Source organism: Aethalodelphis obliquidens, unplaced genomic scaffold (genome assembly GCF_003676395.1).
Source record: "Aethalodelphis obliquidens isolate GAN/ISIS:26980383/991018 unplaced genomic scaffold, ASM367639v1 scaffold3, whole genome shotgun sequence".
NCBI lineage: Eukaryota > Metazoa > Chordata > Mammalia > Artiodactyla > Delphinidae > Aethalodelphis > Aethalodelphis obliquidens.
Genome location: NW_020837947.1, coordinates 78414842 through 78439052, shown reverse-complemented (window position 1 = coordinate 78439052; position 24211 = coordinate 78414842). Strand labels below are relative to the sequence as shown.

At 44.1% G+C, this 24211-nt stretch overlaps 1 protein-coding gene across 4 annotated transcripts in view; it reads left to right on the top strand.

The window, feature by feature from the left end:
• CD109 (CD109 molecule) overlaps positions 1–24211 on the top strand; it is a 143025-nt gene that overhangs the window by 44024 nt on the left and 74790 nt on the right. For all 4 annotated transcript variants that reach the window (XM_027092353.1, XM_027092370.1, XM_027092346.1 and 1 more), the window contains 2 exons: positions 3357–3587; positions 9568–9693. In XM_027092353.1, coding sequence (XP_026948154.1) covers positions 3357–3587; positions 9568–9693 — 357 coding nt within the window. The remainder of the gene's footprint in view (positions 1–3356; positions 3588–9567; positions 9694–24211) is intronic.

Here is a 24211-nt window from a genome sequence, read left to right as displayed (position 1 = left end):
CTAAATAATTGGTTCTTGTGTAAGAGATAAGGAAGTCTCTCGTTAGGGAACCCCTTTATTTCCAGTTCTGGGAATCCTTTTTGGTAATTGTGTCCCCCAAGAAGGTGGGAAGCAATTTACCAGCAGAGCTTATATTACCTTCTGGGTCCTCTCCACTGTGGGAAGCAGGTTACAACCCACTGCAGGTCTGGCACAGAGAGAATCTTTCATAAAGGTTGCTTAACATCCCCAGTATTTTCTCCAGTCTCCTTCTCATTATGTCCCTCTACTGTTCCCAATGGATGACCAAGGTCTCTTCTGACAGCCGGAGTCCATGGTGACACGCTAAGCTGTGCGGCGATGCCTCATCATTCATGGGGGCGCACCAGGTCCACTCTGACAAGTCCATATCGTCACCCTAGACTTTCCAGCTCTAGGGTTAGCACCGAGCCTCTGAGGATTCCCAAATCACCTCAATTTTACATCGGGAGAGGTGGGGTTTCTAACAGGGGAGTGTTGAAAACGAGAATTAGGGCAGAAAGATAGTCAGTACCATCTCCTCTTGTGTCAACTCCCTGAAGGAGGATGGAGTGGGGGACAGAGTAAAATGGTTTGGACACTTTTGTGTTAATTCTAATTTTCTAACTCTTTGACCTCCTCGTGGTTAATAGGTCTCTTTAGTTTCAGGCCTCTGCATCATTAATTTGACGTCAGTCTTCAATCTACTCTCTGTTCTGGGGCCTCTGTGCCACTAAAAATGATCCAACGATATCCAAATCATGCAGAGAAATTCCGTCTAATATATCTTTTAAGCATGAACTATTTATAAATCTGTGCTGTATACAAGCAAATGATGTGCTGGTTCCTGGCATATATATTTTCCTGCTTGCGGTATTAAGGACTCTGTTTAAAAGAATCTGAGGACTGAAGCATCATTTGAGAGAATAGAACATAAGGATGCAAGTTCCAGGCTAGATTCTCAGCCCTCTAGGGCATACACCTTTGGTTCATGTTGAATCCCAAGCACGTAGAGCAACCTGGAGCTCAAAGGTGCTCAGTGAATGTTTATTTATTAAAGGAAAGCAAACATCAGTACTAGAGGTCATTTGAAGGTGATGTTACTGATTGTTTCTCCTAACAGTTTACTATGAAAGTATCAAATATCCAACAAACCTGAAAGAGTTTCATAGGGAACACTCCTATAACCACCACTGAGAATCTACTGTTAACATTTTACCACACTTGCTCAATCACATATTTATGCATCTCCTCATCTCTCCGTCCATTAATTGATCTTATTTTTAAAATGTATTTTCAAGTAAATTGCAAACACCAGTATTCTTCTCCCTATTTCCTGCTGACCACTGTATTGGTGGTTTGTTACGTTTCCTTCATATTCTTATCCATGTTGCTGGCTTTTTGGTGGCTGCTATTTCTGGAAAATCTCCTTGGAGCTCTCTGTGGACAACTCTTATGTGCAAAAAGGAGGCAGAACGTTAGTTTCAGAATCTCAGGTTTTATGAATATGAAAATGAACTAAAATGCAGGTGTGCTAGTGATCGATTCTTGTGGAACCTGTTATCCCCAAACTTTGGTGTGACACAGCCATAAACTTTTATTATTTCCCACAGTTTCTGTGGGTCAGGAATTTGCGAGCCATGTCGTCGAGCAGTTCTGAGCTGCCGATGTCATCTGAAGGCTTCACCAGGCCTGGGGGTCCTCAGTAAGGTTGCTCTTCACGTGGCTGGCAGGTGGGTGGTGGCTATTGGCTTCTGTTCCTCCCACTGTGGGCCTCTCACAGGCCTCTTGAGTGTCCTTATCACATGGCAGCTGACTTCCCCCAGAGCGAGGAATCCAAGAAAGAGAGACCCAGGCAGAAGCTGTCCTGTTAATGACACAGCCTCATTCTCCTCTTGAGAGGCGAGTCACTGGGAAATTATGCTCTACCTTTTTCTTCTCTTTAAATTAATTTTTATTGGAGTATAGTTGCTTTACAATGTTGTGTTAGTTTCTACTGTACAGCAAAGTGACTCAGCTGTACATATACATATATCCTCTTTTTTAGATTTCCTTCCCATTTAGGTCACCCTAGAGCACTGAGTAGGGGTTCCTGTGCTGCACAGTAGGTTCTCATTGGTTATCTATTTTATACATAGTATCAATAGTGTATATATGTCCATCCCCATCTCCCAATTCATCCCACCTCCCCCCTTTCCCCCTTGGTATCCGTACATTTGTTCTCTACATCTGTCTCTTTCTGCTTTGTAAATAAGATCGTCTATACCAGTTTTTTCAGATTTCACATGTATGTGTTAATGTATGATATTTGTTTTTCTCTTTCTGACTTATTTCACTTTTTATGACAGTCTCTAGGTCCATGCACATCTCTACAAATGACCCAATTTTTTTTTTACTTTTTACGGCTGAGTAATATTCCATAGTATATACGTGCCACATCTTCTTAATCCATTCGTCTGTCGATGGGCATTTAGGTTGCTTCTATGACCTGGCTATAGTAAATAGTGCTGCAATGAACATTGGGGTGCGCGTGTCTTTGTGAATCGTGGTTTTCTCTGGGTATATGCCCAGGAGAGGGGCTCTGACTTTTGAAGGGAGGACGGTCAGAGAAATTTTGGACATATTTTAAAACCATCACATGAAGGCTCTTGTTAGAGTAGTATATAGTTCATCCCGGGTTTGAATCTCAGCCAGTGACCTGGAGCAACTTCCTTTACTCTTCCAAGCCCCAGGTTCCTGGTGTGTAAGCTGGTATTAGTTAGAGCACCCACTGGAAGGATTGTCGTGGGGTAGAATGACACGGTGTACGTAGGCTGAGTGTGGCTTCTGGTCTGTTCATGCTAGAAGGGAGGATTGCCACTAGTGACAGAAACAGTGAAACAACGGTACCATCAAACTTACCAGGACTGTGACACGATGCACAAGATGCAGGAGGAGAGTGCATCCTAGGACAGGTGAGAGGTCCTGGAGAGGATATGGCAAGAAAGCAAAGCCTGTGCAAATGTGCCTTTCACCCGAGGCACGGAGGAGAAGGGTATTGTGACCCACAGTGACTGTCAGTGTGGAAGAGTTTGTGCTTGGGATAGGAAGTGACAAGGTGACTGCTGACAGAGCTGTGGGACGTGGTTCCTGCAGTCCAGGAACCCTGTGGTTTAACTGGAGAGCAAACTCCAGGATGTCGAAAGAGAGAAAACAAATTGTTTAATTTTGGTGGTTAGGAGGAGGGATGCATTTTTCAACGTCGTGATTACTTTTGATAATACTATGTATTTAAAGTTTCAATTCTCACTTACAGTTAAAAACATTTTTGAGGTAAAACAATAAGACTTTGATACATCTGATGTCTTTTTTTCCCCCAGCTGCCTCTGAACAGTGGTGATGAGATTTATGAGCTCCATGTCACTGGACGTGCCCAGGATGAGATTTTATTCTCGAATAGTACACGCTTATCATTTGAGACCAAGAGAATGACTGTCTTCATTCAAACAGACAAGCCCCTGTATAAACCAAAGCAAGAAGTGAAGTTTCGTGTTGTTGCACTCTTCTCAGATTTTAAGCCTTACAAAACCTCTTTAAACATTCTAATTAAGGTGAGTGCCAGACAGAAGTAAAGCTGGGGGTTCAAAGCCGTCTCACTGAAGCTCTCTTGGAAGTTCTGCTCACATGGTTGGTACTGGGATGTCTTAGGGTTCACGTGGCTAAGCTTCCCTCCCAAAGCGGGATGGTTTCTCTAGGAAGGGGGATGGTACAGCACTGGGTTAAGGGCTTAGGCTCCAGAGTCAAGCCTGCTTGGGTTCCGGTCCTGGCTTCTTCATTGATTAATTCATTTGTCAAACATTTATTAAACTTCTGTGTCCTCGATACAGAAGGTGAGTCCCTGCTTAAATCGACTTTTCATTCCAGAGGGTAGTGGACAGACAATAAATAAACATACAGATATATACAAAAAGAGTCTGTGTGTGTGTGTGTGTGTGTGTGTGTGTGTATGTGTGTGTGTGTGTGTGTGAGAGAGAGAGAGAGAGAGAGAGAGAGAGTGTTTGTACTTGCTGTTTTCTATAGGGTTGTTAGAGAAGTCCTATTTGAACAGAGACCTATAGGAAATAAAAGAATGAGCCTCCACAAACAGAGGGAATAGCATATGCGAAGGCCCTGAGGTGGAAACTTGTTAGGTGCATTGGGGGAACAAGCTTGCAGTGCACTGTTGCCCAGGAAGTGAGGGGGCAGATATTAGGGAGATAAGATCGGGTACAGGTAGGTCAGCTGGATGACGGGCTATACAGGATTTTCTCGGCTATGATATGGACTTTGGATTTTACTGTGAGTGAAATGAAAATTCACTGGAGAATTCTGAGGAGAGGCATGATGTGATCTGAGTTAACATTTTAAAAGGATCACTCTCTGCTCTAAGAAGAATAGGTGCTAGCTCTGTGACCTTGAGGAAATCAATCAACCTCTCTGAGCCTCGGTTTCCTTTTTTGTAAAATGTGTAAAAATAATACCTTGTAAAGGTTTTTGTGAGGATTATGTGATATGATTCAAGTAAAGCATTTAGAACTGTGCCTGGCACATAGAACGTACTCACTAAACATTAGCTATTGTTGTACTAAGAGCCCCTCTGGCAGGAAATCTTTTGGCCTCCTCTGCCTGAGTACTCTGGGCTCTGGAGGCAGCATGGTTGGCAGACTGAGTGCTTCCAGTGAGGGCCAAGCTGGAGGCAACTGACATCCGCTGGACCTGGTTTTCTACGTTTAAGCTGAGGAGAGTATTAGACCTTTGACCAATGACATAGAAATAGGGTGACCAGTTTGCTGGGACTCTCTTGATTTTAGTACTGGAAAATCCCCTCAGTCCCAGGACATTGGTTGGCATGGACATACATACACTACCAAATGTAAAATAGATAGCTGGTGGGAAGCAGCCACATAGCACAGGGAGATCAGCTCGGTGCTTTGTGACCACCTAGAGGGGTGGGATGGGGAGGGTGGGAGGGAGGCGCAAGAGGGGGGAGATATGGGGATGTATGTATATGTATAGCTGGTTCACTTTGTTATACAGCAGAAACTAACACACTATTGTAAAGCAATTATACTGCAATCAAGATGTTAAAAACAAAAAAGAAGATGTGGCACAGGAAAAAAATGTTCTGAGGAATAACAGAATGGAAGGCAAATTTAGGCTTTTTAGTTCAGTATCTTCCTATTCTTAGTTTTTGTTGTTGTTATGAGCTAAACAAACACACAAACAAAAATCAAGCAAACGTGTGTACCTATAACTTCAAGCCAAGATGTGTTTATAGCAACTATCACATTGGTTGGCATGTTTCTTGAATGGAACTGGTATTATTTCAGAGTCAGCAGCTCTGTGAACGTCTGCCTTTGCTGTGTTGGAATAAAGCAGGTCGCCGTAGCGAATAGCATTTCTAAATTCATGGAACTCTCTGAGCAGTTTAGGGATGCCATTCATACGGTCCTTCAACATTTATCCACAAATACTGAGCACTTACTAGACGCTCTGTGTAAATGGAGGATTTAGAAGTGACTGCCTGTCTGGTTGTTAACAGTCGATCTGCCTCTTTCTGTCTCAGGCGAATAAAGATCAGCCCTGGATCAATTGTCTGTTGTAAGCGTTAACCCAGAACGAACCCTGCTGATTGTGATTTGTGGATTCTTTGGGTTCCTCTCTCCGATTTTGGACTTGGCGTGTCACATTTGGCTTTCCCAGAAGTGCACAGAGAGCCCTTCCCCTTGCTCTTTCTGGTCCTGAGGGATCCCGCTGGCATGGCGGCTGGGTGGTCCCCTTGGCCAGGGCGGGAGAGTTCTACCCGGAACCCACTGTGTTTGGGACCAGTGAGGGAATGCACATGTGGGTGCCGTACTCACCACAGGACTCACGGGTCAGAGCAGTGATGTGAATGCACACACCCTGTGCTCCTCCATCTGAAAAGAGCCCTTTGGGCCAGGGTTCACCAGACTGTGATGTTTTCTTTTTCTACATCTTTCAGTATGGGACAGGTGGTTTCTTAGAAAAACTTCCCAGAGAAAAGTGGGACTGTAGTGTAACGAGAGCACCTGACTTGGATGAAATTGTACTCTCTAGCACAGCACCACCTGCAGGCAAGTGTGGAGAAGGCATCTGGGAACTACAGGAGGCCAGCTTTTTGGGGCCCATCTTGCCCAGCCAAGAATGACTGACTGTAGGATGTGGCTAAAATATTGACCATCGTAGCATGTTCAGGCATGTTCAGTGTTTTTTGGGGATCATTGGGTGTTTTCCCTGACCCAGTAACTGACCTTCTCAGGAAGCAAAGGGGCTTCAGGGACCTTTTTATGGTGGAATAAACCTCTTCCCCTAATTCTGGCTTTCTGCAGCCAGTCTGTCCTTACACTACGGAAATAAGTGTCTCCAACGTGTGATGTCAGCTGGCACGCTGTTTTCTACCCTGGCTGCCCTTCCTGAGAAGTTGTTGCTCCTGGTATAGGTGAGTGATCTTGTGGGCACAGCTGCTAGCTTGGGGTCTGCCCTGTGCCCGTGCTCTGACACTTTGGCCTGGAGCAGTGGTGGCACCTTATTTAAGTGATTTGATGTCTTTAATTCTGCATGCTAGGCACACACCTTGTGTGTAATCCAGGACTCTGGGGACTGGCAGAAATATTTGCCTTCTCCAGCCGGGGAGTTTATTGCTTGAGGTGGCTGACACAGGCCACCTCAAGGAGGGGCCTCTTTCCCAGTGTCTCCAGCCACGTGGCTGTTCAGGCTGTGACAGGGGCACTGTTCATATCCTACCTGGCTGTCCTGTGTGCATCCCAGTAGCAGGTGACCACATGCAAATGCTGGGCTCTGCTGTGATGCCACCATGCGTCACCTGTTCAAATCCTCATGTGCTCTGTAAGGACTTCTGGCATTTCTACATTCTCTGTCTCTTCCTTGTGGGTGATATGCCCAGGTCCAAGACAGGCTTGGGAAACGAGGGATTTATCTCATTCACTCCCAGCCCTGCATATCCTCCAGGTCATCGAAGACTTCAGTTTGGATTTCCTTTGTTTGTAGGGTTGTGGGAGAAATGTGTACCTTCACCAAAATAATACATCGGCGGACTATGTACATTTCTCTCCCTACATTTTAAGTGACACTGGGAATTATTATTATCATTTTTTATTTTTGTCAGTGTGATGGAAGCAAAATGGCCTTTCATTGTTTTCATTTGCATTCCCTTAATTCTTAGACAGCATATATTTATTAGCTCTTTGTATTTCTTCATTTGTTTTTGATCCTTTGAGCTCCGTAGCCATCCCAGTCTTGACAGGGGCAGGAGAGCCAGCTCTGACTGCACTGCCTGCCCTGGGGCTTGCCAAGGATGGTGACCTGCTTATTCTTGACCCGCTTGTGGTCTTTGGTTTTTTTTTAAAATATATTTATTTATTTTTGGCTGCGTTGGGTCTTAGTTGCTACACGTGGGCTTTCTCTAGTTGAGGTGAGCAGGGGCTACTCTTTGTTGCGGTGCGCAGGCTTCTCATTGCGGTGGCTTCTCTTGTTGCGGAGCACGGGCTCTAGGTGCATGGGCTCAGTAGTTGTGGCTTTCAGGTTCAGTAGTTGTGGCTCACGGGCTCTAGAGCGCAGGCTCAGTAGTTGTGGCGCACGGGCTTAGTTGCTCCGCGGCATGTGGGATCTTCCCGGACCAGGGATCGAACCTGTGTGCCCTGCATTGGCAGGCGGATTCTTAACCACTGCGTCACCAGGGTAGCCCCCTGGTCTTTGGTTTTAACAATTAGTTTCTGCCTTCCTAGACCACTTCCTACTCAGTTCTCAGCATTGTACTTACCCCGACTTACACAGTCTCCCCCGCTTGCGGAGGGAGGTTTCCTCTGGCTTCTAATAACCAGGCCAACCCGCTACCTTGAGTCAGAGGATAGAGATTAGGAATCAGGGATGGTGGTGGGATGAATTGGGAGACTGGGATTGACATATATACACTAATATGTATAAAATGGATAACTGATAAGAACCTGCTGTATAAAAAAATAAATAAAATAAAATTAAAAAAAAAAATCAGGGAAAAAATTTGATCCCAGAGTTCATAATCCAGGGAACAAAGAAACACCAAAACCAAAAAGTAACAATGGGGCTTCCCTGGTGGCGCAGTGGTTGAGAGTTCACCTGCCGATGCAGGGGACGCGGGTTCGTGTCCCGGTCCGGGAAGATCCCACATGCCGCGGAGCGGCTGGGCCCGTGAGCCATGGCCGCTGAACCTGCGTGTCCGGAGCCTGTGCTCCGCAACGGGAGAGGCCACAGTGGTGAGAGGCCCGCGTACTGCAAAAAAAAAAAAAAAAAAAAGTAACAATGACAAAAAACACCAAAAAACCCAGATAACAAATGATAACCTTAAACAGTAGTACATGGTAGGGGGGTAAACTCCGGGCGCATTGGGGTTTCTCCAGGGAGTGGCCACTTCTGCCTCTTGGAGGCACTTGTAGAGGGCAGGAAGTTGGAGCTTATTTCACCATCTGGACAAGGAAGGAAGGGCCTTCAATGCAGCAATGGTAGAGGCCTAGGTGCATGGGCGTTTGGGGCGAACTGCAAACAAGTCTGTATGTTTGGAGGAAGATGTGCGTAGAAATGTAGATGGGGTCAGCTGACTAAGTCTTGTAAACTACTCAGGGGAGTGTAGATCTCATTCTGCTGGCAAACAGAAGTCATCGTCACCCGGTGGTCTGATATACTGGTCATAGCGAGTGTTTGCTCATTGCTTGTAATTTGCCAGGAATGGTGTCTGGTGTTTCAGCCACTTTGCCCCAGCCACAGGTTTGTGTTTGGCAGTGGGGAAGACGTATTGGAGGGGCAAGACTGGAGGAGAGAGGTTAGTTGCGATAGTTAGAAAATGGTGGCTGGACGTGAGATGTTAAAGGGACAGAGTTGACAGGGCTGGGATGGGATTGGGTGGAGGCAACGTGCTCTGGGAGAGCCTGGGAAGACTCAGGTGTTCTTCATGCATCCCCTTGGTTAAGCACCCCCATGACGCAACTTTTGTTGAGTCAAAAGACACGTGGGTTTGAATCCTGAGTTCCATCATGTGTCGGTGCTGTGATATTGGACCAGCTGTTTGTGGTCGAGGGCTTACCTAACCCCTCTGGGCGCCCGTTTTCTCAGCTGTAATGGGAGGATAATCCTGTGCTGTAGGGGAATCCTAGTGACTGAATGACGTGTGAGTGGTGGTGATAAGGCAGAGTGCCTTTGATACAGGGGCCTGCTATCCCTACAGCGGGGTTTTCTCTCAGCAACACCACCAGCAGCAGCATAGGTCTGGTGAGGTACACGTTGTAGTGTTTCATGTAGAAGGAAGTACGTGCCAAGATTTAAAAGGTGGAGCAGAGTAAAGATGCTCTCAGGAGAATATGAGAAAAGAAGTAATTTTTATTCATCGTCTTTGGGAGCATAGAGCTGACATTTTCCAAGAACTCTCTCTGTCCCACACTTTGCATGTGCCTGGGAGGACTGCAGGGCCGTATTCATAACTAGGTTGGATACATCAGACGGGGGGTTTTATGTCGTTAACATGCATGGTTTTCGTTGTAGGATCCCAAGTCAAATTTGATCCAACAGTGGCTGTCAGAACAAAGTGATCTTGGAGTCGTTTCCAAAACTTTCCAGTTATCTTCCCATCCAATGCTTGGTGACTGGTCCATCCAAGTTCAAGTGAATGTGAGTATAAATACATTTTGAGGGGGAATGTTAAAATGTTTTAAATAGGTCCAGTGGGGAAAATATCTCTGAAGTCATTTATTTAGTGAACAGAAAAACATTAATCTGAGTATCTAGATAATTTAAGTGGTTTTATTTTTAATTTACTTCTATTAGCAATGGGTTAGCCTGTGTTATAACATATTAGAGTTTCAATCATTGTTGTCTTTTTATATAATGCAACGTTTGAAGGTTAAGACATTTCACATTTTAGTATAAAGCTGATTAAATATTTATTGTATTTGGTTATTGCACACATTGAGTATTTTAAAACTAAGTAATGAGTACCTAGCAATTATTTGGCAAATCTTATGTCTCAGAGTAATGACTTCTGATGAGAGATTGGTCTAACCTACTTTATCTTTGTTTTAAAAACTCTAGTGACCTTTAGGTCTTTAATCCATTTTGAGTTTACTTTTGTATATGGTGTTAGGGAGTGTTCTAATTTCATAAGACCGGACACTATAAAACTCTTAGAGGAAAACATAGGCAGAACACTCTATGACATAAATCACAGCAAGATGCTTTTTGACCCACCTCCTAGAGTAATGGAAATAAAAGCAAAAATAAACAAATGGGACCTAATGAAACTTAAAAGCTTTTGCACAGCAAAGGAAACCATAAACAAGATGAAGACACAGCCCTCAAAATGGGAGAAAATACTTGCAAACAAATCAACGGACAGAGGATTAATCTCCCAAATATACAAGCAGCTCATGCAGCCAACAAACACATGAAAGGATGCTCAACATCGCTAATCATTGAGAAATGCAAATCAAAACCACAATGAGGTATCACCTCATACCGGTCAGAATGGGCATCATCAAAAAATCTACAAACAGTAAATGCTGGAGAGGGTGTGGAGAAAAGGGAACCCTCTTGCACTGTTGGTGGGAATGTGAATTGATACAGCCACTATGGAGAACAGTATGGAGGTTCCTTAAAAAACTAAAAATAGAACTACCATATGACCCAGCAATCCCAATACTGGGCATCTACCCTGAGAAAACCATAATTCAAAAAGAGTCATGTACCACAATGTTCATTGCAGCACTATTTACAATAGCCAGGACATGGAAGCAACCTAAGTGTCCATTGACAGAAGAATGGATAAAGAAGATGTGGCACATATATATAACGGAATATTACTCAGCCATAAAAAGAAATGAAACTGAGTTATTTGTAGTGAGGTGGATGGACCTAGTGTCTGTCATACAGAGTGAAGTAAGTCAGAAAGAGAAAACCAAATACCATATGCTAACACATATATATGGAATCTAAAAAAAAAAAAAGGTTCTGACGAACCTAGGGGCGGGACAGGAATAAAGACACAGACGTAGAGAATGGACTTGAGGACGCGGGGAGGGGTAAGGGTAAGCTGGGACAAAGTGGCAGAGTGGCATGGACATATATACACTACCAAATGTAAAATAGATAGCTAGTGGGAAGCAGCCGCATAGCACAGGGAGATCAGCTCGGTGCTTTGTGACCACCTGGAGGGGTGGGATAGGGAGGGTGGGAGGGAGACGCAAGAGCAAAGAGATATGGGGATATATGTATACATATAGCTGATTCACTGTGTTATACAGCAGAAACTAACACACCATTGTAAAGCAATTATAGTCCAATAAAGATGTTAAAAGCAAAAGCAAAAACAACAACAAAACTCTAGTGACCGTAACAGCTACATCAGTCTTCTGCTCCCCTGTGCTTCGTTCTGCCCAGCTCCCCCGCTTACTTCCTGGATTTGCTGCCAACTCCCATGGCTCCGAGGTCTAACAGCGCAGGGGCACTAGAACGCCCTCCGTGTCTCCGCCTCGGGTTTTCTCTGGTGCATCACTCTGTGGTGTTTGAAGATTCATTGAATATTTCTAAATTTTTTTTGGAATTTATTAAAATGTATATACATGAGAGCTTTAAAAATTCTATTAGAACAGGGCTTCTCACTTTTGACATTACGGTAAAAAATTCTTTGCTGCGGGGATGTCCTGTGCAGTGTGGGATGTTTAGCAGCATCTCTGACCATAACCCACTAAATGCCAGTAGCAGCTGTCCCCTCCCTCCAAGTCGTGACAACCAGAGATGTCTCCAGATGTCACCAAGTGTCCCCTTCGAAAAATGTCCTCTCCCTCCTCCTTCAAGAGCCACTTAGTCATTCATTAGCGGGTGGCCTGAGGTAAGATAAAAGTACCAAGTACCTAATAAATTAAAACTTAAAAAATTTTCCTTTAGTTAGCATTTTCGGGGGCCACATTTTAAAAGCAGAACTAGGTCCCCTTAGCACATGTTTTTTGAGTGTCTGCATGAAGACGAGGATCATGCTGGGCTCGTGGAGAGTTTGTGCCACAGAGGAAGTGAGAAAGCGTACAAGGAGTTATGGGGGCTGAGAGCGGGGGTGATGAACGCCGGGGGGACCAGACATTGGAGCTTGTAGAAAAGGCGGACCGAGTAGGTGTTTGTGAGACGTAGGAGAGAGGAGGGTTTGTGTCGAGGCAGGGAAGGTGGAGGAGAGCCCCGGGGTCTGGGGACTGGGGAGAACGGAGGGATTGGAGCACGTCGAGGATGCTGGGAGCTGCAGATTAGGAGGCATGTTGTGAGTTTTAAGGAGTTAGGACTATTCTCTGTTCCCACGTTTTGATTTCATTATCATTTCCCCAGGAATCAGCTGTTTGTCCATCCATCCATCCATCTATCCATTCATCCATCCCCCCGTCCATCCATCCATCTACCATCCTCCATCAAATATGTGTTGAGGGCTTACAGTGCGGTGATAGGATACCAGGAAGCCTAACATCTGATCTCTGTCTTCAAAGACTATTGTGGGGAGGTGACAATTATGACAAAGTTAAGTGACACAAGGGTGACAGAAGAACACGAGGTGGTGCAATAGCAGAGGACTTGTGAGGCGCTCAGTCAGTGAGGCCCGTCAGGTGCCTCCAAGGAGCGAGTCTCACTCAGGCCGCCTGGGGATAAAGATGGTCTGTTGTCAGCATGAGCGCCTGTGCTTTGGGGCCAGCGGCTTCCTCTGTCCTTGTGGTCGGCCCCATTCCCCTCGCTTCTCTCCAGCCTCTAGGGTGTTCTCTGGTCCAGATCTGGACTGAGTGCACTGGCTTAGCCTAATAACCATGTCCTCAGAGTACTACAAGCAAGCCTCTGCATGGGTGGCTGGCAGCCCGCAGATGGGTCACTGGGTCAGATGTCCATTGCTGGCCCATTCTGAGGCCACCTCTGCACAGTGACCAGGTCTCAGCCTTGTGGGTAGCAGCCTCTCTGGGATTCCTTTGTTCAGTGAGTGGTACACAGAATATGTACCAGGGGAGAGAGGAGACTAGAATAGTGGAGAAAGGCTGGGAGATGTGAGACTGCAGGGTGAAAGAATTACCGGATTTCTCATTCAGTAGTTTGTGGACTTGACCTGTCCTATTGCTTTAATAGGAAAAAAAGATAAATGCTCTTAAGGAAATTCAAGTGCTTGAAAAATTTAAAAAAATTCACAAAATCTGGTCCTTGCCCACCTCTTTGGCCTTGTTAAGGGCCACCCTTACCCTTGAACTCTATGCTTTAGATGTATTATTCCTTAAGTTTCTTAAACTCGCCAGTCCGTCCTGTCCCAGAGCCTTCCACGCAGGCTGCTTCCTCTGCCTGGAGCCCTGTTTTTCTGCTGTTTTTCTAGCTCCTTGCTTTTGTCCTCAGGCATTATCTTTGATGGCCTAGCGCCTCTGGACGTTTGCGCAGCACACTGTGCTTCTCTTAGTCCATTCCTGTCGCTTGATTGGCAGGACCTGATACGCAGAGGCCGTATGAGGTCGGTAGGCAGAGTTTTGTTCCCCTGCGTCTTGGAGACTTAGTGCGGTTCTTTGCACAAGGTAGAAGTCAGTACTTGTTAAATGAATGCGTGAAAGCTTTACCATAGTCATTGGTCTTGAACTAAATATAATGTCCCCTTTTCCACATTCTATGAACTTCTTTATCTTTTTTTAAAATATATATATTTTTATTGAAGTATAGTTGATTTACAATGTTGTGCCAGTCTCTTGATCACTTTTTTTTTTTTTGCGGTACGCGGGCCTCTCACTGTTGTGGCCTCTCCCGTTGCGGAGCACAGGCTCCGGACGCGCAGGCTCAGCGGCCATGGCTCACGGGCGCAGCCGCTCTGCGGCATGTGGGATCTTCCCGGACCGGGGCACGAACTCGTGTCCCCTGCATCGGCAGGCGGACTCTCAACCACTGCGCCACTAGGGAAGCCCCAAACATCTTTATCTTTTTGAAGACAGGCATATTGATCAGGAACTTATTAGTGGTGATATCATGTTTTTTCCTTCCAGCTTTACTGAGATATAATTGACAAATAAAATTGTAAGATATTTAAAGTGTGCAATGTGATGATTTAATATACATATACATTGTAAAAGGAGCCCCCCTATGTGATACAATGTGAAGGCACACAACTAAGGGAAAATAAGCCCCGTTATTAAAAAAAAAAAAAGACTCCTCCAATGGCCACCAGAGGTCAGTATAGTCAAAGAAATGTTATGACAAGCAGCCTGGATCCAGCCTTGGTCTCTGGTTTATCTTTCCTTGACTCCTGCACAGCATTCAGGGACTCTATATTGCTTATTATTAAATTCTTTTCCTTTTAGCTGTGAATAATTATTATGGAGGAAATATATTTATCATTTAAACAGTCCACCATTATGGACCATATTTTTATTTTCCCAAGGCAGTGACCATGCTTAGTATAAATTTTAGGGAGGGGAAAATAATTATTTTCAGGAGACTGTTTTGAAATCGCATTTTGTCTCTAGAAAAAATATGGCCTGATTTTAGTATTACTACTGGAGGACAATGTATACAGGACTTACCAGAGCTTTGATTTGTAGTGACACGCAGGTAATCAGTGGCATTATTATAAAGCAAGTCTTGATGATTATTATTTTTAAGCCCTCTTAAAGTTAGTAAAATTTAGTAAGAACTCTGACTTTTTTGTGTGCTATTTATGCATATACTTAATCTATATGATTGCATCGGATGGGACTTATTCTTTGCTGCTTTGGGGACAATTACCGTCCCTGCCGGCTCTCCCACACTTTGGTCCCTTCCACATCTCCAGGCCCTTTTCCATCAGTTCTCCCTTAACTTTCTGGAGCAGCAGACCCTCCCTGCAGAGGGGAGGGGTTTATTTTAGCCATAATACCTCTCCACAGACACGTGTTTTACAGAGTTGTTATAGGTCAAGTGGGGAAATGGGCTCTAAGTTGATAATCATCTTACAAATACACCTTGGGAAGATGATTTGTTTTAAAAGTCAGGCATCGCTTGTATTTTCTTTTTTTGTAGTATTTCTCTAGTTGCCTTATCTCTTGACTGGTATCCTTGGTTCTCCCAAATAGTTGCAAATGTTTTTTTTTTTCTCCCTATTTTTTAAATTGTGGTAAAATATACATAACAGGAGATTTACTGTCTTAACTATTTTAAAGTGTACAGTTCAGTGGTATTAAATACATTCACAATGTTTTGCAACAGTGTTGTGCACCATCCATCTCCAGAACTCTTTTCATCTTGCAAAACGGAAACTCTGTACCTATGAAGCAATAACTGCGCGTTTCCCTCCTTCCAGCCCTGCCCTCACGTCCCCGGCGCCCATCGTTCTACTTTCTGTCTGTATGATTTTGACTACTCTAAGTACCTCATAGAAGTGGACTCATAGAGTGTATGTCTTTTTGTGACTTTATTCCACTTAGTTTAACGTCTTCAAGGCTCATCCAGGTTATAGCACGCGTCAGAATTTCCTTCCCTTTTTAAGGCTGACGCATCTTCTGTTGTGTGTATATTCCGGATTTAGTTGCAAATTTTCTGGCATCTTTGATTATAAATTGTATTCCAGGTTACTAGAAGGCAGTTTTAGAGGTTCTTTAAAAGAGAGGCTGGCGCCGGTGTCTGAGCACCAGGCTCCCAGGAGGCAGGAGGGATCTTACCACACTGCCCTCTCCCTTGGGCAGCCTCGGCTGGCCCAGAGTTTCAGGTCTCTGGGCGACTCAAGCATCGGTGTCACATTCCTCTGAGGACCCGAAGGAAGAGCACCGAGAGAGCCCTGCTTCTGGATATCGCAGCCCTGCACCTTCCTTCCTTGGGAGCAGACAGCGTGTCTTTCCTCCCAGAGTGGCTGGTACAGCTCCCGCTGCTGGGACTTAGCCGTGGTTCCCACGCACCCGTGTGCCTGGGAACCCGCCGATGGCAGCTCTCGTTCAAGTTGCGCAGCCCAGCGCCCCGCCCCCAGACGGCAAGTCAGTATCGCAGGCAGCGACCCAGGAGTTTGCATTTTACATTAGCACTCTAGGAAATCCTATTTGTTTTCAGGACCACGATTTGAGAAGTGCTGCTGTGTGCCCACAGCTAGGCATCTTCGGGTTCTGTCTCTTCCAGTGAGAGGCGGTGGTGGGTAGTGGAAAAGGCACGCCCCTGATTCGTTCTTGGAACTCCCTGGTGGTGAGACCGAGCTACTTACTTGACCCCTCTAGGTGAGTAGCTCCGCACGGCCCCCTGGCAGCCTAGACTTTCTAAAGCAGATTTGGGGTCACGGTCTCAATTTTTACAGCAGCCCTTCTGGAGATCTGGATACACAGCCTGCGTAGGAACCCCTGAACCAGACGACCTCTCAGTCTCTTCTGACTGCAACTGACCGCAGTTTCTCAGCCCTTGTTTTGATCTTAGGCCAGTGTTGGGCTGGCAGACGAGAAATAGAAGGTAGAAAGCGTGATAGCCCCGAGGCCTGAGATGACTTTTTTGGAGCCCTGTGTGCTAGTTTGTGGGTGTAAAATTGTTGTGTAGTTCAGAGGCAGTCTGCACTGAATTGTTCCTTTGTTTGTAACGATGACGTCTCCTTTCTCCTGAGCTAGTTGTTGTGGAACGTCAGGTAGAGGGGCACTGCGTGGCTTTTTATAGCCTTTCAGATGCTCCTTATCTATCTTTCTGCTCAGCCGTTCCCTGGTCAGTTTGCTTCTGCTGTCAGGGTTTTTCTGAAGCCATCGTCCTTTGCAAAAGAGCACACATTCGTTTGGACAGTTCTTGAGCTTGGAACGCTCCACAGGTGGCATCTGGTGATCCCCTGGCAGGTGATGACGGCTGAACAGAGCATGGAGCCACCTGTGATGACAGGTCAGCAAACAGTGCATCTTCTCTGGAACGTGGATGTGGCTTCCAAAATCCTTTTGCTAGCCTCTGCTTGAAAGAAGGCTGCTTTTGGGGGGAAAGACCGTAAGTTCTTGCTTGCATGTGCAGTGAAGAAAGGAAGGAGGAGTTAGTTTTAGAATTTGGATTTTTTAGAGCATGTCAGCTGGTGGAGGCTAGCACTTCATTCTCCGTTCTTCCATAGGTCCTTCTACCCAGCACCTCTACAGCACTTACTGATCCGTGTAGGCTTTTCTTTCCTTTTTCGGTGTGTTAAGGTATACATGAAATTTACCGTCTTAGCCGTTTTTAAGTGTGTAGTTCAGTAGCATCAAATACATTCACATTGTTGTACAAACATCACCGCCATCAACTTCCAGAATTTGTTTCATCTTTCCAAACCGTGATTAGTGTAGCTTAACTGAATATGACTGCCTTACTTATTAGACTGTGAGTTCCTGGAAGACTCAAGTTCTTTCTTTTTAACTGAAGTATAGTTGATTTATAATATTGTGTTAATTTAGGGTGTGCAGCATAGTGATTTGTCTTTTTTTCAGATTATATTCCATTATAGGTTATTTCAAGATATTGGGGAAAATTTCCTGTGATATACAGTAAATCCTTGTTGCTTGTCTATTTTTTTTTTTTTTTTTTTTTGTGCGGTACGCGGGCCTCTCACTGCTGTGCCCTCTCCCGCTGCGGAGCACAGGCTCCGGACGCGCAGGCTCAGCGGCCACGGCTCACGGGCCCAGCCACTCCGCGGCACGTGGGATCCTCCTGGACCGGGGCACGAACCCGTGTCCCCTGCATTGGGAGGCGGACTCTCAACCACTGCGTCACCAGGGAAGCCCTGCTTGTCTATTTTGTGTATAGTACTTTGTGTCTGTTAATCCCATACTCCTAATTTATCCCTCCCCCCTCCACCTTTCCCCTTTGGTAGCCATAAGTTTGTTTTCTATGTCTGTGAGCGTGTTTCTGTTTTGTATACAGATTCATTTGTATTATTTTTCAGATTCCACATACGAGTGATATCATAGTATTTATCTTTCTCTGACCTAGTTCACTAAGCATAATATTCTTTAGGTCCATCCACGTTACTGAAAATGGAATTTCGTTCTTTTTTACAGCTAAGTAGTATTCCGTTTTATACACACACACACACACACACACATCACATCTTCTTAAGCCAGTCATCTGTTGATGGGCACTTGGGGTGCATCCGTAAGACAAGAGTTCTGTGTGATTAATTTCCACATTTATTCTGTCCTGTTGTAGGAACTCAGTTATGCTTGCGGGATGAAAGAATGCGTGAATGGAGTGATTGAACAGTTTCTCCTAGACTGTTGCTACTGGTCATTGTATCCTTTGTGACGCTCTATGACCTATAGTCCCAGTCTTCTATATGAGACTACCACTTAGTAGAGATATGTTCATATATTTTCATTCTGAGGTTACGTGCAATATATAGCTGTGTACTTGGGGCACCTGTGAACCAGTAGGAAACAGGTCTTTTGGATTAATATTCTGGACTTTCTGACTTTGAAGATTAAAAAAGATTTCGGTCAAGAACTGAATATCCTGGTCTCTTGTGAAATTCAAGATGCACGCACAAGTTTTGTGCCGTATTATTCCTGTGACTTTATTGGGTCGTTTGATCTGCTAATTGTCAGTCCCTGGGGGCGCGCATTTAATTAAATTCTGGCTCCAAGCTAATATATGTCAGGAGTTCCTTGTCTTGTTCTTTCCCTCCAGAAGCTACCCTAGGGCTGCCCTTCCTTTCACATGTCCCTTACCGACCCCTCTCTTCAGTCAGAACACTTTGGTATCGGATTTTAGCGTGTCCTGATCATCGGTGAAATGGGGAGTCTGAGAAGTCCGTCAGCGCATCTCACAGGGTTTTGGTGCTGGAGAGGATCTTAGAGGTAACCCAGACTCATCTCCTCCTTTGACGGAGGAAGAATCTTAGTGACCTGGTTGGGCTCAGGTGGTGTTATGGTAGGGTCAGGGCTAGAAGCTAGATTTCCTGATACTTTTCAGCTCTAGAACGTTAAATTATTTAATATGTGCTGCAATTGCTCTTTTAAGACAGTCACTTTTTTGGTTGAACATAGATGTCAACAGGGCTGTCTGGATGCATTGGTGGGGAGGGTGCCCACCTCTGTCACATGATTTTCGGTTGCCACACGTGTCACTCCCTCATACATTGCATTGTTTTCAAAATGTCTCAGATGCTGAACACAACAGCCAGGACTTTGAATTGAGGGTTTGAGCCTAGGAGACTCATGTTACAGCATATGCGTTGCCTGGTAGGGAACTATGTAGTATCCATTAGTGTATTTACTAAGGATTAGCTCACTGTCACCTGGCAGACTGTATAATCTTGGTATTATGAGCCATAAGATTAATTTTTTTTTTTAAGTTCTATGACTTTAATTTTTTCTTTTTAGAGTTGCATCTCTTTTTTTAAATTGAAGTATAGTTGATTTACAATGCTGTGTTTGTTTCAGGTGTCAGCACAGTGATTCAGTTATGTATACATATATATCCATTTTTGCAGATTCTTTTCCATTATAGGCTATGACAAAATATTGAATATATTTCCCTGTGCTATATAGTAGGTCCTTGTTGTTTATCTATTTTCTATATAGTAGTGTGTATCTGTTAATCATGAACTCCTAATTTATCCCCCCCATTTTCCCCTTTGGTAACAATAAGTTTACTTTCTATGTCTGTGAATCTGTAAGAAGATTACTTTTTAAAAGAACTTTTTGTTTGAGGTAGGTTCACAGAAAGTACAGAGATGTCCTGGACACCCTTTGTGTAGTGGATCCAATTATTTTATCTTATTATTGTACAACCTCAAAGGCAGCAACTTGATACTCATGTGATGTGTGTGTAGTCCTGTATGATGCTTGTCAGTGACACAGAGGAGATCTGTAACTCACTGGACTCCAACTGCTGGCGACAGCACACTGGGTACCAAGGTGGAGCCTGAAATGAGTACTGAGGCGCTGGGTGGAGTAAGAAAAGGAGAAATGAGCAGCACATGGAATTATTTTGCCTCAAGGGTGCCTTTCCCATTCAGTACAAAGCTGTAGCTACACTTCTGCTTTTTCCTCTTGCTTGAATTTGGTGCCTAAGAAAGCTGGTCATGTTGCATGTCTTTGAAGACCTCAACTCTTTGCCCTTTCAGTAGCAACAGAGAGGGTTAAATGAGTGATTTTTGTTTGTTTTAAAAGAGAGCATGCTTCTCGTTCGTACTTTTCTACTAAGGAAACCAGTTTGTCCCTTGTACAGCATAATGTATTTGGTGCTGCAAGTGGTGAAACTTCTTAGGGTGTGAATGTGCTTGTGGTATAGGATGCCTGCACCAGGCTCCTTCCACCTGGAGCCCTGTGTCACAGACAATATAGTCTGTGTCTTGGTTGTTGGTTAGATCCATTCTTCCCAAGTCCTCTCACTATGAGTAATTATCGGGTATAGAACAACTTCAGTTCTTCGGATGTTTAGCTCCAGTCTTGATGGGTACCAGAATATTTGTGATTCTCTCTAATGAGGGAAGGGGTTCAGGAAAATGCTATCTCCTGGGGAGATTCTGGTTTCTCCATCCTCACTCTCAGTAGATAATCTCCCTTTCTACTTTGTAAAGAAAACGCATGTCATCAGATAGGAGTTTCTTTAAATTTCTCTGCCACATTTACAGATCTATCTTGTCTGCACCCATCTCATGCTTATCCTTTTCTTTTACAGAAAAGGTATAATTCTTCATATCTAAGACCAAAACCTTGATCTCTTCACGGGCTTTTTTATCCTGCTTTCTCAAAAACCTTACAGTCTCCCGAAGACCACGCTGGAAACCTCAAAATCTCAAAAGACATACTGAAGCATATTAAAAAATTTGAGTTTATTTGAGGAGAAATCGATTGGCATTGGCAGTGCCAAACTGGAAGTGGTTGGAGAGTCCCCTCAGACAAGAGGTGGAGAGACTTTATAGAGAAAAGGTGGAAGCAAAGAAAGGAAATCAGAGATTGACCATAGCTTAAAGCCTAGGCGACTGTTTCTGACTGGTTGTCCTTAGCATTTCGATTTCATAACCGTGAGGCATCCACAGGCTTAGATCCTGGTTTGTTTGCGTAGGGCGCCCACAGCATGAGAGCCCCATCAGTCCAATGGCCTCCTTACTTAGTTAACTTAAACCATGGGTCACTTGACAAATGGCTGTACCTCCTCAGGATAGTCTGAAGGTTATTTCAGTTTCTTGCAGGAGATGTTGTACAATAACTGAGGCTAATGTGATGAGCCTCTGGTATCAGAACCAGCCCGGGGACAAAATTCAATGCGTTCTTTCATTAATACGTACATTCATTCAACAAACCTTGAAAGCATGTTGAATTAGGTGCTGTGCTCCCAATGACTTCATAGTCTGTTTCCGGTGATGGGCACAAAGCAGATAATTATAGTATACTGTGTTAAGTAAAGTGATAGAGGGATACACAGGGTATTATGGGAGAGAAGGGGCTCTAACCCAGCACGGGGAGAGGCGATCAAGAAAAGGTCCCTGGTGGAGGCTGAACCCAGATAAAGGAGTCCAGGATGTTCTGTAGAACATTCAGGTGGAGGTGTCCCGAAGGCGGATTTGAGTCTGAATCTCCAGCTTGAGGGATGGCCAGAGATAAAGGTTTAGGAGTGTTTAGCGTGGAGATGACAGTTAACACCATGAGTGTTGATGAGCTCACTTATCAAGAGCATTGGGTTCAGGATGCGAAGGGCCAACATTTCAAGATCAGAAAAGAAAGGACCGTTAACGCAACAAGTCAGAAAGATAAGAGTACCAGGAGAACAGAAGATGTGACCGTGTTTACAGACTGAATGAAGGGGAGGAGACTAACCAGAGAGATGGAAAATCCAGGAATTGTCAGGGATGACTGGCAATGTAGGAGGCAGGAAGGGAGAATTTTATTTCAAATGTAAACTAATGTAACTACTTGTTTGTTAAATAATTGCCTAAAAGTTGGTTTCAAGGCTGTTGAAAGGAGGCCCAAACAAATTAGTTGATTTTCCACGTTTGCCAAAGCTAGCACTTTTTATTCAGTCTAGTACATGTTATTTGAGAACTTTTTTGGTATCAGGCAGTCTGTTAGGTTGGCAACTCAAGGGATAAACTATGAAGGATAAAACCACGGTGTAACATGGACCTGGCTCTCAAAGAACTTGCAGCAAGATAAGCCATGTACCTAAGTATTCAGGACACAGGGTGAAAAGTGACAAAGAAAGGAGGACGAAAGTGCATGGAGGCATAGAGGTTACTTTTAAATTGGGGATCCAGAGAAGCAGTAATATTTGAGCCAAGTCTTGGAAGATGGGCAGAGGTGGAAGTGTGTGTAAGTCAAATATAGGGGAGAGTGAGAGAAGGAGCACAGTGCACGACACTCCAGGGCACTGTCAGCCTTGCAGGTTTGCACTGGACTGTGTCTGCTCCCTCTCTGGACTGAACTTCTGATGCTGAGAACCGTAATTAACCTTTACAGAGCCTCACGTGGTGTTTTACATGTAGTACTCACTTGGTATTTGCTATATGAACTGAACTTGAGGAACAGACATCATCGTTGTTAAATTGCTTATTCCACAGCCCTACCCGTGCTTTACCTCACTTGTAAAGCAAAAAAGTAATTTAAAGACTAGAATTCTTTTTTTAATATTTATTTTATTTTTATGTATTTATTCAGTGGGTTGCGTCTGGTCTTAGTTGCGGCATCTTTTTGTTGTCATGCGTGGGCTCCAGAGCACGCAGGCTCAGTAGTTGCGGTGCATGGGCTTACTTGCCCTGTGGCATATGGGATCTTAGCTCCCCGACCAGGGATTGAACCTGCGTCCCCTGCATTGGAAGGCAGATTCTTAACCACTGGACCACCAGGGAAGTCCCACGACTAGAATTCTTATGTTATCAGTAAAACAGGCATTAAAGGTAGATTGCCTTCTTGATTTAGTTTTTGAGGGTGACAAATCAGAACTTATAAATGAATCAAAGACATGTAATTTATAACATTCCTTTCTATGACATGAAAACACTTTAAGATAGAAGTGACAAATGTGGAGATTCTTAAAGACTGATCAACACAGTTTCTTTGGGATCTACTTTATTTATTTTATTTTTTATTTTTATAATTATTATTTATTTACTTGGTTGCACCGGGTCTTAGTTGTGGCAGGTGGGCTCCTTAGTTGTGGCATTCATGTGGGATCTAGTTCCCTGACCAGGGATCGAACCCGGGCCACCAGGGAAGTCCCAAGGAGGCGCTTGATGGTTTGGGCCAATACTTTGGGAACTACTTTAAATGCCAACACTGAAGCCAGGCTTTAGACAATTATTTTGTTGGCATATAAGTAGTTATATTTGTCTTATACTTTGAAATGAACTGTATCCTTCTTTTAGGATTAAAAAATAGTTTGCTGGTGTACAGTTTATTTATTAAAATTTTATTTACTTTTTATTGAGGTATAGTTGATTTATACTATCATGTTAGTTTAGGTGATGTACAGTTACTTTAGTTTAAACAAATATGATTTTTTAAAAAAAGCCAGTATCTTGTAGCTGCATCTGTGTATTTGCTTTGATAAACTTAGGGAATCAGAATTGGAATACACATTTCATTGGTGGAATTTCTTAGCTATCTTGAAGTGGTTCTATTTAATGTGTTACGTATGATTAGGAACGGAGAATTAGAAATATGAGGAGTTGGAGAAAAAAAGATATTCTAGGCCACACGTTTTCTTGTTGACACTGGAAAAGGAAATAATTAACAGTATCTGTTAAAATAGGGTAGAGTGGGCTTCCCTGGTGGCTCACTGGTTGAGAGTCCGCCTGCCGATGCGGGGGGCGCGGGTTCGTGCCCCGGTCCGGGAGGATCCCACATGCCGCAGAGCGGCTGGGCCCGTGAGCCATGGCCGCTGAGCCTGCGCGTCCGGAGCCTGTGCTCCGCAACGGGAGAGGCCACAACAGTGAGAGGCCCGCGTACAACAAAAAAAAAAAAAAAAAATAGGGTAAAGTGTACTGATTTAAGGGTTACAGTAGAAAATACTTCAAGGAATTAGGAAGATAAAGGGTGTTGGTCCATGATGATTTTGCATTCTTGACTATTTTATATATTCTTCATTGGTTTGCTTTGATAGGGATAGAGAAACCAAATTTGAAGTCATTTCCTGTTAGTTTGACATGTGCTCCCCTTGCCTGATAAATTCCTAAATTATCTAATTTAATCTTGTTCTCATTTCACAAATGAGGGAAGTCAGGTTAAGCGGTTTGTTTCAATGA